The sequence below is a fragment of the Paramisgurnus dabryanus genome, chromosome 4, assembly GCF_030506205.2.
Source record: "Paramisgurnus dabryanus chromosome 4, PD_genome_1.1, whole genome shotgun sequence".
Classification (NCBI taxonomy): Eukaryota; Metazoa; Chordata; class Actinopteri; order Cypriniformes; family Cobitidae; genus Paramisgurnus; species Paramisgurnus dabryanus.
Genome location: NC_133340.1, coordinates 34,132,926 through 34,151,642, shown reverse-complemented (window position 1 = coordinate 34,151,642; position 18,717 = coordinate 34,132,926). Strand labels below are relative to the sequence as shown.

The 18,717-nt window shown below is 36.8% G+C and overlaps 1 protein-coding gene across 1 annotated transcript; it reads right to left on the bottom strand.

The window, feature by feature from the left end:
- Positions 1-237: 237 nt before the first annotated feature.
- On the bottom strand, positions 238-17,862 carry grapb (GRB2 related adaptor protein b). Its single transcript, XM_065254312.1, has 5 exons — positions 17,549-17,862; positions 12,445-12,542; positions 10,964-11,083; positions 4,414-4,582; positions 238-2,587 (listed from the first exon to the last, which is right to left on the bottom strand). The coding sequence occupies exons 1-5, from the start codon at positions 17,624-17,626 to the stop codon at positions 2,408-2,410; spliced, it is 645 nt and encodes a 214-aa protein (XP_065110384.1). The 5' UTR covers positions 17,627-17,862; the 3' UTR covers positions 238-2,407.
- Positions 17,863-18,717: the final 855 nt, after the last annotated feature.

Sequence of the window (18,717 nt, the reverse complement as noted above, 5' to 3'; positions counted from 1 at the left end):
TTTACTCTCTGGTGCACATGCTGTACATTTATTAAAAGGTTTAGCTCTGTCTGTCTTTTTTAATTGCATAATATGCCTGCACATTTCAATTGCACAGCTTTTACCTGTTCAGATATATAAATAACTAAGCATCAGGTGTAATTTAAAGGGAAAACATCATTAAGCACACATCAGACATTTCATGGAAATTGCTTGATATTCTCAAATTTATTAGTGAGAACGTTTATAAGTAATTACTTAATTTGTTTTATAGCATATTATTGCTCATACAGTCGTTTAACAAAAAAAAGAAAAACAATATAGAGAACAAATGTTTTCACATGGGTGGATCCAACATAAATTTACATGAGATCATCCGTCAGTGGTCTTCCTGCTTACAGACCACAATGTTTAAATATAATCAAATTCGCTGTTTAAGTCATTCTAACCTACAATTTTAAATAATGACTTCTGATGAGCAGCTGTAACATATAAGCAATGTTAAAACTGCTAAACTTATTTTGATGAGGTAAAGTAAGCTGTCTAAACACAGCCCAGACGCCCTGGCTAAAGCAAAGCAAAATTTGGGCTTTCAGTGAAAATATAATAGACGTTTAACCATGGCTCAAAAATAACACCTCGTAATCACTATTGACTTTGCTTATATGATGGAATATCACACATCTCGCCAACACATGTAAACAAATTCAAGTTTATTTTGGCTCGAAGTGGGTTACTCTTAGCCAGACTGTATCAGGTCTACATGCACATGCTGTCATGACTCATGACCACATCATTTTTTACAAGCTGTGTCCAAATTCCAAGGCTGTAAAGTCCACGAAAATAACTGAAATGAGACGTCTAGCCTTCCGAGAATCTATAATTTGCGTCACCTGCTGATTAAGCACATAAGGGAGCGAGGCAACAAGTCAGCTGCCTAAGCTTTCAGACACAGCCTTCATTTTAAGCAGCCGTCCAATTGGGACGGCTTTACTACAGTGGCCTTCAGTCCCGCTGCCCAAGAATACGTCCTTCAAAGGTCGCAGCCTTCGAATTGGGACACAGCTATAGTGTATAATCACTATAAACAGACGCTTAAAAAACATAAATGCACTTTTTCAACTTAGTGAGGAGTTGCTATAAATTATAAAAAATAAAGTCGAATTAGCTAAAGTAATTTCAACTTTATTTTTATAATTTATTGCAACTTCTCACTAGTCAAGAAAGTTACAATTAAGTTATTTCAAGTTGATTAAACTTGATTAAAAATTTAAGTGCAACAAGAAATGTTTACAGTTTATAAGGACAGGTTCACGCTTGTCTCTTATTTAATAACTTAAACAGTAATAGCATATTTTCTGAGTTCATGGGTGAGTCAGCAGGTTTAAGTGTAGGAATTTTGATATATTATTGCGTAATAATTGTATTGTTCAAAACACAGATGTTTATGTTAACTAACATGTCGCAATAAACCACAGAAAAGACATGCATCACTAAATTCCTTATTGTGTTTAATCGTACACATCAAGCAATATAATAACAAATAAATTATTAAGATAAATACCAGATAAGATAAGAAGCCATAGATGTTTACCGGCAATATAAATTTGCACTGTAAAGCAGGTTAATCGTCAACCTGACCATTTTTTTTGTTTCTTAATTCACAGCAGTAAATTTACAGACTGTTTCTATCTTTCACAAAATTCTCAAGTTTGTACTTAGATTTACATGTAATCATTTAGATGCTTTTATCCACAGTGACTTATAAAAGAGAGCACAATTTGAGCTAACAATAATAATACTTTGTGTTTTAAAGGCTTTGTTTTAGTTTATAGCAGTTTTCTTAATATGATGGAAAACAGTTACCAGTCCAATTCCTGAGAAATGTTGCTTTCATGTTCCAAGGAAGAAGTTAAACAGGTTTGGAGTGACATGAGGGTGATTAAACAGTGCCATTAAATACAAATGAAAAAGGGTTTGGATATCCAGATTGCACTTTTCCCATCTCTCATAATGAAATAAAGGCCGGGCGCTGTAAAGCAGTACAGTCCTTTTAGGACATTAAGGATGTTTTGGTCATGCACACGAGATGCACGGCAGTTTTTGAAGAGATGATGTTAAATTATGACTCTTGCGCTGGGTGACAGGATCACAATTAGAACCTAGATGTTTTCAATCTCACACCGTCATTTTAAAATACCGTTGCTTTATAATTAGTCAAAAAGTACATTTATGTAAATACATTTATGCATTTGGCAGATGCTTTTATCCAAAGCGACTTACAGTGGTACACATTTTGTCAGCACCAATTGAGCTACAGGAACATACCACACACACCTTAATCAAGACCTGATGCATAATGTATATAATATGCATAATTAATAGTAATTAACAAAAGTGACTCATTGGTCGGTCACGCTCTGAAGTCTCAGTGGTAAATCGGCTGCACATACTCCGGCGGGAACACACCCACTCTGCCGCGGCATCGCCCCCTCCAGCACTGGGCATCTGAACAGTCAAGCAGGTCGATGACATCACCTCGCAGAAACCGCAGGTGAGTCGCATGATGAGGTGTGAAGTCGAAGAGTGCCTGTGCATGACGTGGCCTCTGAGACAGAAGCACATGATAAGAACTTCAGCTTTCTGTTTGTGCCAAATGAACCCTGTCCCTAAATCTATTACTATATTATAACCCAAACCATTAACATGCCATCAACGCCATCATAGCTCCAGAGATTTAAGTTTCCTTATAGTTTGTCCTAAAATTGCATAGGATAATTAAAAAAAAGATATTGTTCAAATTCATTAGGAGCTGTAAATCAAAAATGGTCCCAAGCTGTAACTGGTGCAGTACCCTTTAAAAAGTTCATACATCTGGTAGCAATATGCATAGATATGTATAAAGGCTAGTCCCTAACGGCATCACCTGGCGGCCATCTTACCACAGGGCGCTCGCTCACTCGTAGCATTGAGTTTAATGGTGCAGGTACTTTTAAATGACCATAACTTGCTCAAGTTTCTACCGATTTTCAAACGGTTTGGTTTTTTACAAACGTTATTAACGTGGCTATAATTCTGGATACTGTAACATGTTTTTTATTTATTTTTAGTATAGGTATGCAGTGTCATAGGTACATTTTTGACGTTTATAACAAACCAAACCGTTTGAAAATCGGTAAAAAATTAAGCAAGTTATGGTCATTTAAAAGTACCTGCATCATTAAAACTCAATGCTACGAGTGAGCGAGCGCCCTGTGGTAAGATGGCCGCCAAAATGCGGACGTTTCACTCAATTGGCAAGCAGCGCAGACGAGACATCTAGCCTTTATACATATCTATGGCAATATGTACCCATATGAACTCTTTAGGTGCGAAGGGGTACTTTTTGAAAGGGTATATTTGATAAGAAATGTTTGAGATTTTCAATAATATCTACTCTTGGTTGCCGAGCTCAGACATTTTAGAGATTTATATTGAAACTTTAATGGAGTTATTTGTGAGATTTTGTCTTTTTGGGGATAAATATCTGAGGCAGGTAACTTGCATCTCAATTTAATCTTTTTGATGACTAGGAGAAATAATTGAGATTTTAAAGGGACACCACTTTTTTTAAATATGCTCATTTTCCAGCTCCCCTAGAGTTAATTATGTAATTTTTACCGTTTTGGAATTCATTCAGCCGATCTCCGGGTCTGGCGGTACCACTTTTACCACAGCTTAGCATAATCCATTGAATCTGATTAAACCACATCACGCTAAAAAATAACCAGAGACATTTTTCCGATTTAAAACTACTCTCATTCTGGCGTAATGATCAAGGACTTTGCTGCTGAAACATGGCTGCAGCAAGCGCAATTTTATTTCGCAGTGCCTAAAAATAATCCACTTTTATTGAAAGTAACAAGGGGACTATTTTCGGGCACTCCATAATATCACTACACCTGCTGCAGCCATGTTACAGCAGCAAAGTCCTTGATTATTACGCCAAAATGAAAGTATAGTTCTTTGCCAATCTGCCTAGAAAATCGCAACTTTTAATTTTTCATCGGTCTTAGTACACGATGTAACTACAGTAGAGTCGAGTTTTAAATTGGAAAAATATTGAAACTCTTTGGTTATTTTTTAGCGCGATGCTAGTGGTCTAATCAGATTCAATGGATTATGCTAAGCTATGCTAAAAATGGTTCCGCCAGACCCGGAGATCAGCTGAATGGATTCCAAAATGGTAAGCATCAAATTTTTAACTCTGGGATCTGAAAAATGAGCATATTTTCAAAAAAAGTCCTGGAGTGTAATCTCATAGGATGCTTTAAATTTGACCTTAACCCTAACCTAACCCCAAAATCTGTAATCTAGTAACACGTTCTGCTAGATGAAATCACAATTACCATGCGGTTATGTACAGTACTGTGTGGTTATGTAAGTATTTCTTACAGCAAGTGTGTTCTTGGGCTCTTGCAGGAAGATAGTCCTCTCCCTGGCAATACTGTTGATTTTGTAGAAATCCACCAGTTGGTTAAGGGAGCTAAATCCTTCATCCCATATAAAGTACTGACCCAATCCATCTTTCAACACTTTGAAGTGCTGCACGTGGTCCCCATAACTAGTCATAAAGAAAAAGAAAGTATGAGAGTTGTTTACCGTGAAGATAAGGGTGCAGATCTTGGCACGACTTACCAGTTGAGTGAATCTGAAGATAAGAATGTTATAACGTTAGAAAGTTGTGATCAAAGGTTTGGACGGATTAATCATAGTTTGACAGTCAGTCAGTTCCCAGAATGATCTCAAGTCACCCGAACACGGTGTTAATAACTTTGAATTATCAGATAACACTCAGCAAGTCTGAGTCAATAAACAAGTCTATGCTTGTGAGCTGTGAAAAAGATATCGATACTAAAAGCATCACATTATGTTTTAATATAATCAAGCAATTGTTGTGGCAAGTAACAGTTGTTTGCAGAAGAATTAAAAGAGTTTAATATATAAACAATTTCATTGCTTGAACACTTTAGCAATAATAATGCAATCACACATAGCAACCCAGAGAAGTGGACAAAGTACACAACGCCATTACTTGAGTAAAAGTAAAGATAATACAGCTCAAATATGGCTCCTTTACAAGTAAAAGTGTTAAAGACAGATTTTTACTCGAGTAAAAATGCAGAAGTCTTGTTTTCGGTAGTACTTAAGTAAATTTACTTTACAAAAAAAGTTGTGTTTGTTAACATTTGTTAATGCATAGCTAACTTGAATTTCAGCATTTATTAATCTTTGTTAGTTGATGTTCGCGTAGTTCAATTTGCATTAAAGGGATAGTTTGGCCAAAAACCCATGATTTACTCACCCCCAAGCTGTCCGAGTTGCATGTCCATCGTTTTTCAGACAAACACATTTTCTGATATTTTAGAATATTTTTTAGATCTTTCAGTTGATTAAATGTAATGTTACGGGGTCCACGACCTTCAAGTCCAAAAAAAGTGCGTCCATCCTTCACAAATTAAATCCAAACGGCTCCAGCATGATAAACAAAGGTCTTCTGAGGGTAATCCGCCCGGTGTTGTTGTAGAAATATCCATATTTAAAACTTTATTAACGAAAATAAATACCTTCCGGTAGCGCCGCCATCTTAGTCACGTCCGCATTCAGGATGAGAGCTTACGCAGCCTACGGAGGTTTCTCTGCTGCTGCTCTGTGCCCCCGCCCTCCGAATTTGTCATACGTCACTAAGAAAAGTGCGTACACTACGCTAATACTCTCTCCTGAATACAGAGGAGTCTAAGATGGCGGCGCTACCGGAAGGTAGTTATTTACGTTAATAAAGTTTTAAATATGGATATTTCTACAACAACACCGGGCGGATTACCCTCAGAAGACCTTTGTTTATCATCCTGGAGCCGTTTGGATTTAATTTGTGAAGGATGGACGCACTTTTTTTGGACTTGAAGGTCGTGGACTATTGGTGGACCCCGTAACATTACATTTAATCAACTGAAAGATCTAAAATATTTTCTAAAATATCCGAAAATGTGTTTGTCTGAAAAACGATGGACATATGCAACTCGGACAGCTTGGGGGTGAGTAAATCATGGGTTTAATATCGTTTTTGGCCGAACTATCCCTTTAACTAATGTTAAAATATACAACTTTTCATTCTAAAAATGTATAGTATTTTATTACTGTTGCATTGTTGTATGTAATACTTTAAATAACTTATGTCTCTGAAGCAACTTACAGAATAACAGAATACACTTTAGGTCACGACAGTAAAAGTTGTTCATTGAAAATGATGCTATCTAACATTTGATCCTGCAGAAATAACGCTTACAATGGTAGCATTCTGTACATGATATAGACAATAATTACATTTTGGAACCAAAAGAGTGAAGTTTGCCGACAAGTTTGCGTTCCTGCGAACAACCCCCTTATAAAAACTTTCACTAGAAATTTAAAGTTTACATTAAAGCAATAAGCTTTCACAATTTTCACAATTTCACCATTGACTTCCATAGTAGGAATAAAAAATTATGGAATTTATTGGGTATTGGGTGTTTTTACCATCATTTATCAAAATATCATTTATCACAATACTTTCAAATTATTTTTTTCCTACTATGGAAGTCAATGGTCACTATCTGCTGTTTACCATCATTTCTCAAAATATCTTCTTTTGTGTTCATCGGAATAAAAAAATTCATACCGGTTTAGAACAACATGAGGATGAGTAAATGATGACAGAATTTTCATTTTAAAGTGAACTATCTCTTTAAACATGGAAAAAGTCTGATTTTCATGAAATGTCCCCTTTAAACTTGGGTATGACATGAATGTAGACTGTATGATGATGACGCGTAGCTCGACAAATACCAAGCAGCAAACACACTGTGCTTTGATCATGCTGAATTTCTGACACTGTCAGAAAACTATCGTAGGCCTAGGCTATATCTTTGGATACAAGAAAACGGCTGTCTTAAAAAAAAAAACAATCACGCTTTAGAGAAGAAAAATCATTCACTGACTTTCAATTTAAGCTACGTATTAACGACTTTTAACTTTACTGGAGTAAAAAGTAAAATATTTTTCTTTCAAATAAAGTAAAGTTAAAGCAGCAAGTTTCCAGAAAAAAATAGCTCTTAAAATTTTGTGTAATTAAGTACTCAAGTAAATGTACTTTGTTACTGTCCACTTCTGAGGATAACATGGACCGGTACCAAACACAGAAACGTTCACATACAAAAATACACTAATATTACCCGAGTAAACTATTTAAAACCACAAATGAACTATGCATGTCATTCATATTTTAATCAATATGGCATTGAAGTCACGATGTGGTAACACTTTACAATAAGGTTGTACTTGTTAACATTAATTAATGCATTAGGTAACATGAACTAACAATGAAAGATATTTCAACAGCATTTATTAAACTTTGTTAATCCATGTTCATTTCGGCATTTACCTACACATTTATCAAGCGTTGTAACTGATAACATTAGGTAATGCACAATGAACCAAAACAATTGTATTGACATTAACTTAAATTAACAAATGCTAAACTGTATTGCTTATTGTCTGTATATGTTAGCTAATGCATTTACTAATGTTAACAAATAACAACTTTTGGTGTCCCCAGAGTACGTATTTGTGACGTTTAGCTCATAAAACCATATAGATAATTGCATGTTAAAATTGCCACTTTGTATGTGTGAGCAGAAATGTGCCGTTTTGGGGTCCTTTTAAATGCAAATGAGGTAATGTCTGCACTAAATGGCAGTGCTGTGGTTGGATTGTGCAGATTAAGGGACGGTATGATCCCCTTCTGACATCACAAGGGGAGCCAGATTTCAATGAACTACTGTATTTTTTCACATGCTTGCAGAGAACGGTTTACCAAAACTAAGTTACTGGGTTGATCTTTTTCACATTCTAAGTTTATACAAGCACTGGGACCCATTTATAGCACTTAAACATGAAAAAAGTCACCTTTAACATTTTAGTATCGATTTGTTGCCTAGATTTGTTCATCATTAAATTAAAGACTGACGTAAATCATTATACAAAAAAATAAAAAACAAAACGCCTGTGGCATATGTCTTCAATCACCTGAGGACTCCGCCCTACCACACCTGCTTTTAATATGACACACAAACACTCACACATCCAGCGGCCCACACATTGCTGCACCGCACTTTTCTTGTTCAGACAGAAACATTGCAATGTTAACAGAATGAGGAATTGCCTAAAGTATGTGGATCCATTTTTGTGTTTGTTGTTACAAAACAAAGGACAGATTTAGGAAGAGCAGGCTGGGTCATTGATCGTAATACAATATACCAGTTCAAATTCGCTCACAACTGTCAACTGAATTTGTATTAAACTTCAATCTGACAGCCCAAATAGAATAGGATTCAAATTGTCTCAATTTTTTATGTTGAAATAACTGAAATATGTCACATAGCCTACCTTACAATGGGAATTATGCATTTCTTTCCTTGATCATAAATCATTTCATTACAGTTTCCTTAGATGACACATATTTTGGAAAGCAATCACATTGTGTTCTTATTTGATTACAAATGTTAAGTCTTTATATGCAGCATCATGCAATATTCGCAAAAACATAAGTACACTCAAATAAATGCTGGGTTTTTCAACCCATGGTTGAGGTAAATATGGACAAGCCCAACTGTTGTGTTATAAATAAACCTATTCTAGCCATGAGTTGAAACAATCCATAGGTTTATTTATAACCCAACTGCTGGGTTTGTCCATATTTAACTCAACCATTCATGGGTCATGAATAGATAAGTCATAAATGATTATCTTTCATGACAGGTTAAACATAAGACCTGATATCAACATCATCAAATAAATTTTTGGATTTTGAGTTTCCTCAGGAAACACACATACTGATAAAATGATATATAAATTCAATGCACTGTAAATCATTTTGGATAAAAATGTCGACCAAATGTGAAAAAATTACATTTTGGCGTGCTTGTGCAATATTTCTATACAATAATTGGCACTGTTAAATATTTAACTCTTTTTCTTGCCATTGACTAGTTATCTTGTCAATTAAGAGAAAACATTTTCCTGCCAATGACGCTTTCCTGACGAGTTTTTATGGTAATCTGTAATTCCGCTATTATCCACAAGGTAGCGATCTTACCCAATTTATAAAAAACTGAAGCAAAAACTAATTTAACAACATTTTAAACTCTGTGTATGTTTTGACCATTGTTCTGAACAAAATTCCTTTATAAACCTGCAATTATTTTAGCTTTTTGCTCAAAATGTGGTATTTTTGAAGAAACCTATCCATATTTAAGAGGTTATAAAAAGAGAACAAATGAAGATAGCATGAAATGTTTTTTTCCCGTTTTGTTTGTTTGAAAGAAGAGGGCCTGTTCTTTCATTTGATATATTTGTATGTTTATATATTTAAAGAAGAAAACTTTCCTGGAAGGCATTTCGAGAAAATCACAAATATGCTGGCGGGCAACTTTTAAAAAAAAGGCTGGCGGGGAATGAGTTAAAGTCCCCGTGAATCAGAAGTTGCGATCGAGTTTACTTGTTGTGTAAATTTCACTCTGGGAAAATAGCAGGGGTGACTTAAATTGACTGAATATAGAAAAGTATGCATTTCATTCAGAAATAATAATTTAAATAAAAATGGAACTTGCAGCATACTGACACTTTGAGGGGCGGAGTTAACAGATGCTCCCGCCCCAAACCGTCTAGCTGACATCATCACAGAAAGATCACCACAAGTGAAAGTACATTTTAATGAAAGTTTATGAGGGCACATGATTTTTAAATAAGTGACTTACATGGATAAATTGTATTTAAAGGAGTAGTCCACTTTAAAGATGGGGCCCATTGACTTACCATGGTATTTTTTTTCCTACTATGAAAAGTCAATAGACCCCATCTTTAAAGTGGACTACTCCTTTAATAAACACTGCAATATTTAATTAAAAAATTAATATTGTCAGTTTTGATTTCATGGGGACTTTAAAGAATACTTTAAAGTCATGACTCATGGCATTATTTGTGCATTATGACACGTTTTTGTATATAATCTCTGCATAATTGTCTAACACCTTTCATTCATAGATCCTAACTCAATGCAGATAAAATTTGGACATGATCTTATTTTTTAAATTACTTTAGCCCACCAGAGATCTGACCTAAAACGACTAATTCTTCTGAGACAGAAAGATAGTGGCTGAAAAAAAATCGAAGGAGAGAGAAATTAAAACGTAAACCCTGTGCAATGAAACCAATCCAAGCCTGTATTGTAAGCCATCTCTAGAATTTCTCTTTACAGAATAAAGAGAAAATAAACACTAATATGTGACCCTGTCTGTGAAAAATAAAAACCTTTACAATTTCAATGAATCATGTATATATAAATCATTATGATATTAAGCTGTCATAATGTGTATTATTCATATTATAATTGCTTTACGATTACGGTTGTTATGTATTTAATACATAATTGTAATTACAGTTATTATATCTTTAAAAAGTGCAACCATAGACACGTAAGCAGTAATGGATTATAATTGTGGCTGCGCAAATATACTATTATTATTGGATTTTTGGGTGTGAAACCAACCTATAAATCGCCTACTATCGCACATCTGTGTGAGTGGACATTTTAATCAAAACCTCATAGCCCATACGATAACATTTCATCCATTAGACGCTTCAAAGAACGTATTACTGAAACCTCTTAATTTCTTGGCACATCTAGTACTGAACTGTTTAAATAGGTTTCAGAGAGCTGGGAGCAAAGCGATTACATCACATCCACTCCAATTAAAGTGTGTTAATGAAGAAACAGATATAGGGTAACAAGGACCCACACTGACGCACACACCCACACACATACGAGTACAAGCATTTTACAGACATTTGTTAGGTCTCTTGTTTAATCTACTGTAAGTAGGTTTCGTTTTAAAGGGGTGTATCTGACCTGACAGACACAGAAAATTCTCCCGGTGTGCTTTCGCTCTCCCTGATAAGAAACGTTCCACACTCCAAAGGTCTCAGACGGTTTTCCGCATCCAGTCGTGAAATTCCTCCCACGAACCACCTGCGAATTACAAGATATTCACTTTGGCATTATATTGTAGATTTATGAAATAAAAAGGGTCTACTGCTGCACATTTTATATAGACAAAATGGTTCAGAATGGAGTTCAGGTGCACATGCATTATGTTTCTCATTTTCATTCAGATATATAATATTGCAAGACACAAAACATGAACTACATATAGTTTTACATTTTCATCAAATCAGCACTTATTATTTTCCTATTTTCTCCACATTAAATTTTCACATAAAGTTTTTTATAATTCAACAGATTGTCTTATTTTATTGTGAAAGGAAAGAGGTCAAGACACAGCATGTCTGCTGAGATTTGGTCTGGGTTTTGATTTTGACTAAACTTGAATGTCTGGCGAGAGTCTTAGTCATTCCGTTTGAAGAACTGCGTGATAAGGGATTTTAAAGATTTCCTTTCATAGCTCATTTCAAGTCGTACCGGAAGGCCAAACCCACAGCAATTTACGAGTCATGGTGCGGTTAAACACAGGATGACACGGATTAATTTCACAAGGCAAATGTACACTCAAAAAAATGCAGGGTTATTTTTAACCCAGAGTTGGGTCAAAAAGGGACAAGCCCCACTGTTGTAAATGTTCATATTTGGCCCAGCATTTTGATATGAAACAACCCAGCATAGGTTCAATTACAACCCAACGGGCTGGGCTCGACTCTTTTTTACCCAACAATGGGTTAAAAATAACCTAGCAGTTTTTTAGAGTGTAGCATGTGTTACTTGTAAATGATAGTATAACATATAGATAAAGGCCGGGATTGTGAGTCTGAGCATTTTGGAATCGTTCCTTAAAGGGGACATATTATGAAAATCTGACTTTTTTCATGTTTAAGGGCTTTAATTGGGTCCCCAGTGCTTCTATCAACCTAGAAAATGTGAAAAAGATCAGCCAAGTAACTTAGTTTGGTGAACCATTCTCCGCAAGCATGTAGAAAAATAGGTAATTGAAATCTGGCTCCCCTTGTGATGTCAGAAGGGGATAATACTGCCCCTTAATCTGCACTATCCAACCACGGCACTGCTATTTAGTGCAGAGATCAGCTCTTATATGAATTTAAAAGGACATGCCCAAAAACAGCACATTCTTGCTCACACCTACAAAGTGGAAATTTTAACATGTTATATGAATTATCTATATGGTATTTGGGGCTAGAACTTTAAATATGTACTCTGGGGACACCAAAGATTTATTTGACATCTTAAAAAATTCTTGTCCCCTTTAAAAGTGATTTTGAAGATCTTTTGTCCAAAACATATGACCTTGTTATTGACTGGTGATGACAAGGCACATTAAAACGCTAAGTTACGGTCACATTTAGGTATGTGATACTTACGCGTGAGGTCTTACATTGATATAGTTCTTGGGCACATATCCTCGTCTGCCCTGCACCTCAGCTAAGTACCAGTTTGGATCATCATCCATGTTTAACACCTAAAGAAAAGAAAAGATCAATGCTCACCCTGTTGGAAAAACCTAGAAACATCACAGTTCACCATATCACACTGGAAAAAAGCTTAAAACACACTACATAAAAAAATCATAATGGTTTTAATTAGGGTGACCATACGTGCCATTCTTCCTGGACCCATCCTGGCCAAGATTTCATGGTCGTATTTGTCGACCGCAAAGGTCATCGAGGTTTATTATTTCAGGTTTTATTTCAGAAAAGCAACCGTTACATTTAAAGGTAAGCATGAAACTAAAGATTGTATGTCTTATGTTTTTAACTGAAATGTTAGAACCTTAATGATGTATGCGGTCAACAAATACGACTTCTGGAAGACACACCCAAAATCCTTGCCAGTGTCTGGAAAGAATGGCACGTATGGTCACCCTATTTTAATACTAATGGGTGATGGTACATAATGGTAACCATTAGAAAGTATATCGTTTTTTTAAAGCGGTGTAGTTTAAGTGCATTTAAATATATTAAACAATTTTAAAGTCAACTTTAAATCAAAATTTTGTGTATCAGTAACAGACAGCACAATGTACTAATGGTAAAACTAATTTTAAAAAATGATTAAAACAATAAAAGGTTTGTACTTAGGTTGGAGAGATGTTAGCTCACGAGTTAGCATTAGCAAAACATTTATGCATCGCAGGCAGGTTTTTGAGCCCGTAAATCACGACTTCAAAACCACGACTCACGACTCTGAACTGGGAGTACGCGTGCGTTCCAGGCAACCTGTAACCCTTGTTTTTCCAACCTTCTACCCGTGAAGGTGTACTGGAACGGCAGTCAAACCAATGACTTCCCACCTTTGAACTCATACTAGATCAATGTACTCCCAGAGTCGTGAGTCGTGGTTTTGAAGTCGTGACTTACGGGTTACAGGTTGCCTGGAACGAAGCTTCAGTCACGCTCCTTCCTCTCAAAACCTCCTCAGACTCATGCTGCCTTCACGTGCTATAGAAAAGATGATATTTTCCATTTGTAAACTGGTATTTACAAATGTGTTGTGTTCAAGTGCTTTCATTATCGTACTGTAGGAAAAATACAGTCACGTGAGTCAACCTATTTTAAGTTGATGTACCATCACAACGGGTCTTGAAAATATATTTCAAGACCTGTTGTGATGGTACATCAACTTAAAATAGGTTGAATGACATGTCTACCATAGCCTGAAGGGCTCTGTATCGGGTTTCGGGTAGTTACCAGAGCACAAAACAAAAAACTACAAAAATCTGCTTTACGGCATAAGTCACTTCATCCACTTCCTCAAATTCGGACGTGAGAGCGCAACTATTTATTTTCCTGATGTTTTTGACATGGCCGAAGCAGCAGTCTCACCCCATGGCGTCAATATTTGACGACACTTGACCATGCGTCAATATTAGGGATGTCCCGATCCGATCACGTGATCGGAAATCGGCCCCGATCACGTGGTTTCAGACTCGATCGGAATCGGACGTTACCTCCCGATCAGGACTCGGATACATATGCAGGGTTTAAAATCCATTAAGTTCTCGCTCTGCTCCGCGCCAGTGTACGCGCTGCGCTGATGCGTGTGAACTGAAGAGAATAGGCTTGTTCGACTTCATCCGGCTGCTGGTTCTTGTGGTGCTGCATGACGTCAAAGTTCCGCGAGACGATTTAAAAGCAAACTCCTCCGTATGATTTCGCGGATCACTCTCGCGGTAGTTTGACGTCACCAGGCTGTCGATTGTTGCGGCGCCGCATGAAGTCGAACAAGCCTATTGACGTGCTTTCATTCATAGGCTTCACACTCGTGCGTGCAAGGAACCCACGACAAAACCGCGTTTTTACCGCTCATTTAAACAGACGCGTTGATCGTTATTGTCAACATGTGCTCAGACGCAGTTCCGCGTCTCACTCAGAACCTCAAGAACGCGCATTCGCGCAGGATCATTTGACATTACTGTAGAGATGAGCGAGAGAGAGAGAAAGAGAGGTAAGAATGGTGCCCATGTCGAAAAAACCTAATAGAAGTCTAGAAACAAAGTATTAAAGTATGTATAGCCATGTCACTCATCTCATTACACTAGATAACTGGATACAACTGATTGTATAGTTTAATAAAATAATGTATTTTGATTATACAAATGAATCACGACCTAACTATAGGTATTTTATAACTAACTGCTGAGCAGCTTAGGGAATCTCTATGGCTAATTTACAAGATATATTGCTGAATCAGTATGTTGTTTTTCTTGTTAATTGAGTCTTTTGGGGTAGCCTATCTTATGCCTAGAATGAGTCAAGGAGGTTAAGTCTTATAACTTCATTCAAAGTTTGATCAATTGTGCATAATGACATGTGCACCAAATGCATATAGGGTGTCAGACTCATAGATTTGCATAATTTAAAGTTCAGGTTTTAAAGTTTGGGTCAACATGTGGCACAGCTTTAAAACTGAAACTTATAAAATCCTATCAGAGATACAAAATGTCATTGAAACACACCCAGTGCTTTGCTGTCATCAGGATTAAACATGTTACCCCTCGAACCCTCCCTCCCAACAGAGCCTCCCCACAAAACAAACCCCAATTTAACCCCTGAACATATATACTATATATTCATTATTTTTTAACACATCTGTAGTTATGCGCTGGCACAGAGTTAGACTCTTTTGACTCCACACAGAAACAGCAATGCGTGCGGCATGACATAAGGAACATCCTGGTTCTGTTTTTTCGCTCTTCTTTATTCTTTTTTTTATGTATTATAGAAGTATCGGATCGGGACTCTGTATCGGCAGATACTCAAAATCAAATGACTCGGACTCAGACTCGAGGGCAAAAAAACCTGATCGGGACATCCCTAGTCAATATGTTGACGCGGAGGGTATACCTTTCGCGTCATTTTTTGACGAACTGGGGACTTCAATACTATTAAGTCCGTTGCATTCTCTTTCCTATTTTCTTACCATTTTCTCGTCGGTTTAGGGTTAGATTTACATAATGACATCCCTACCCAAACCTAACTCTAACCCCAACGCCAGGTGACAACTGTTTAATTTCGCGTACCTAACTCTAACCCCAACGCCAGGTGACAACTGTTTAATTTCGCGTACACTGTTTAATTTTGCGTAATCTAACCCTAAACCGACGCGAAAATGGTAAGAAAATAGGAAAGAGAATGCAACGGACGTAATAGTATTGAAGTCCCCAGTTCGTCAAAAAATGACGCGAAAGGTATACCCTCCGCGTCAACATATTGACGCATGGTCAAGTGTCGTCAAATATTGACGCCATGGGGTGAGACTGTGTTAGAAAAAGAAACCCAAGGTTTTGTCGGAGGAGACCAGAAAGAGAAAAGGGGAGAGTGACAGAATAAAAAGAAGGACAAGGATCAATTATATTGGGGAGGGTTTCTGACTGATGCTGACTTGGCCGTCATGCTTTTATACTAGTAAGTGATTTTATATTGCTTGCATATATAAGTCCTGTTTGGCGCCCGGACAATTTTTTACATGAATTTTACTGGAGGCCACTTGGAGAGTTTAGAGAGAGACTTACATCATGTGACATTGTGGCGCCGTGGTGGCGTCATGGACCTAGGACACGGGTGAGCAGGGTTTGATTCCCCTTTAAGGCAATATTTTTGAATATCAACTTTAACCAAGCTATCACCGTTACGACTTACTTGTAAACATGAGCTACGCGATCTTTTGGTGTTTGAAAAAATGTAACCCATGAAATTATATTATATGACACATGATATGCTGGAAGGCACATTTTGTGACCTAAAGAGTTGTCTTCTTTTCCTTTCCTTCTAGGGGCGCTAGACGTGAAAAATACATGTCTAGCACCCCCTAGTGGCCAAAAAGTTCCATGGTGTGCCTTTAATAATTATTATGTCTGTTAACATTACAGATTTTTGGCCAAAAGATAGACTGTAATGTGGTGTGGGGCCAGGGTGGGCCAGGCCCACTCAGCCCCCCCCCTTGGAGCAGGTAAGAAAAGAAACCAATACAACCCAGTACTGACCTCATATTTACACTTACCTTGTATATGTAATGTACTATGACTGTAATTGGCAAATCAACGTTGGAATATAGCGTTTTCCCCTGACAAGCTAGTAATTAAAAAACAATCTCCCTCCGCTTTCCGTTCCCATATGGACAGCCATACGAACGGGCAAACAGATTGACCGACAGCCCCTTAAAAGGTTCTGGTTATATAGGATCAGGTACGGTAAAATCGTGTAAGGTTTTGGGGGTCGGACTGGGATTAAAACAATGCTCGTTTCGGCGAGATTTTAATCGTAGCTGTATCCTACCTAGCCACAACCTCAAAGCATTTTGTTTAGAAAAACATTACCAAGGCCATGTTTTCCTTATAACATTTGTTTCACTGCTAAAATTTCAAATGTCACCCATTATTGTATCTCTTTTTGTGATATTTTCCTTCAAATCTATTTAACTGGTCGAACCATTATCCAAATGAACATTGTTACTAATGTCACAATGGTGTAGCATAACTATGGTATTTTGTAGGAAAATTATAATTTACATAATTCATAATTTAACCCTAGTATTTGTAACAGGACTATATGATAATACAAACATTTTTTCAATGATAATAAAACATTGTTAATTTTAAAGTCATTTTACGACCAGATTATGCATGCAATGCTTTCCACATTAATTGAATGATAATGTACGCCTAATGTTTTTTAACAATGATCTCATTTGATTCTTTTTCCATACAAATGTCTGAGACAAAATTGATGCTTTAATCAAATTTACCAGAGAACTGTGCAGAGCTAAAAATATAAAACCTCTGAGCAATAAAAAATTCCTCTGGGTATCCTGATGATAGAGAAACTGAAATTTAATGTATTTCTATAAAAGACAGCGGTTTTAGGACACATATTTCGGCTCACTGTATCTGCACACACACAATGTTTGATCAAGCATCCCTATAGTATTACTGTACTATCGTGTGTAAACATACATGCTTACACTCACCTTTAGGATGTTCCCCTTCTGAAAACTAAGCTCATCGCATTCTGTCGCTCTGTAGTTATAAACTGCTTCAGCCTCCATTGTAAAAACCAATAAAGAAAACAAATAGACAACCAGTGAAAATATGAAAGTGTGAAGAGATAGAAGGATGAAGAAGGATGGAATGAGGGAAATGATCAAAGATGATATAACATGGAGATTGGGGAAGGTGAATGAAGAGAATAAATTAAAGAGCGATAACGAGAAGCCTTCAGCGCAGACAAACTAGAGCATAAACACTTTGAATATGAGAATATAAGTGTGTCTGCTGTAGTACAGCTGTGCATAGTGAGAATGGGAGAGAGAGAGAAAAAAAGAGAGAGAGAGAGAGAGAGATAAATGACCAGTCATATGTCTGGATTTATTTGACTATGTTTCTGGTGGTAGTAAAAACCTTTTTGATCTAAAAGCTTATGTGTTTAACTGCAGTTTACTCTTTGTATTTATAACTAACCCTTCGCTTTGTATCTATGCCCATGTCCATATACAGGGTTCATGGAATTTCTGGAATATCATGGAATTTTTAAAGGTCTTTTCCAGACATTAAAAGTCAGGGAATTTTATATTTTTTTGTCCAAGTCATGGAATATCAGGTATTTTTGTTTGTTGCTTTAAATGTAAGTTTCCATTTATGAAAATGTAATACGCTTGTTAACTTAAAGGGACACTCCACTTTTTTTGAAAGTTTCATTTTCATTTTCAAGCTCCCCTAGAGTTAAACATTTGATTCTTACCATTGTGGAATCCATTCAGCTGATCACCGGGTCTGGCGCTAGCACTTTTAGCATAGCTTAGCACAATCCATTGAATCTGATTAGACCATTAGCATCGCGCTAAAAGTAACCAAAGTGTTTAAATATTTTTCCTATCAATACGTAATATCACTATGGTCCTGTCCCAAATGGCGCACTTCATGTGGACCTTCGGTCTCGTGGCCTTAAATTGCGCGTTCTCGCTTAGTCTACGAGTCCGTAGGGTGTCCCATCTGTAATTTTTACGCTTTGAAGTGTGCTCATCAGCGCCTCCTTTGCCCCCTTGATGCGGTCTTCAGCGAAGCCTGCACTGCAGCAGGCTTCGCGCACTTTACCGACCCAGAAGTCCTTGCGAAAGGGCAATCAGACCAATCAGACGAT

Bases quoted from the DNA above. Each gene is read 5' to 3' on its own strand.
- grapb (XM_065254312.1), bottom strand. From the start codon at position 17,626: ATGGAGGCTGAAGCAGTTTATAACTACAGAGCGACAGAATGCGATGAG. The intron at 12,543-17,548 runs GTGAGTGTAAGC...TCTTTTCTTTAG, and splicing joins AGAAGGGGAACATCCTAAAG to GTGTTAAACATGGATGATGA. The intron at 2,588-4,413 runs GTAAGAAATACT...CTTCTGTCTCAG, and splicing joins AGCCCAAGAACACACTTGCT to AGGCCACGTCATGCACAGGC.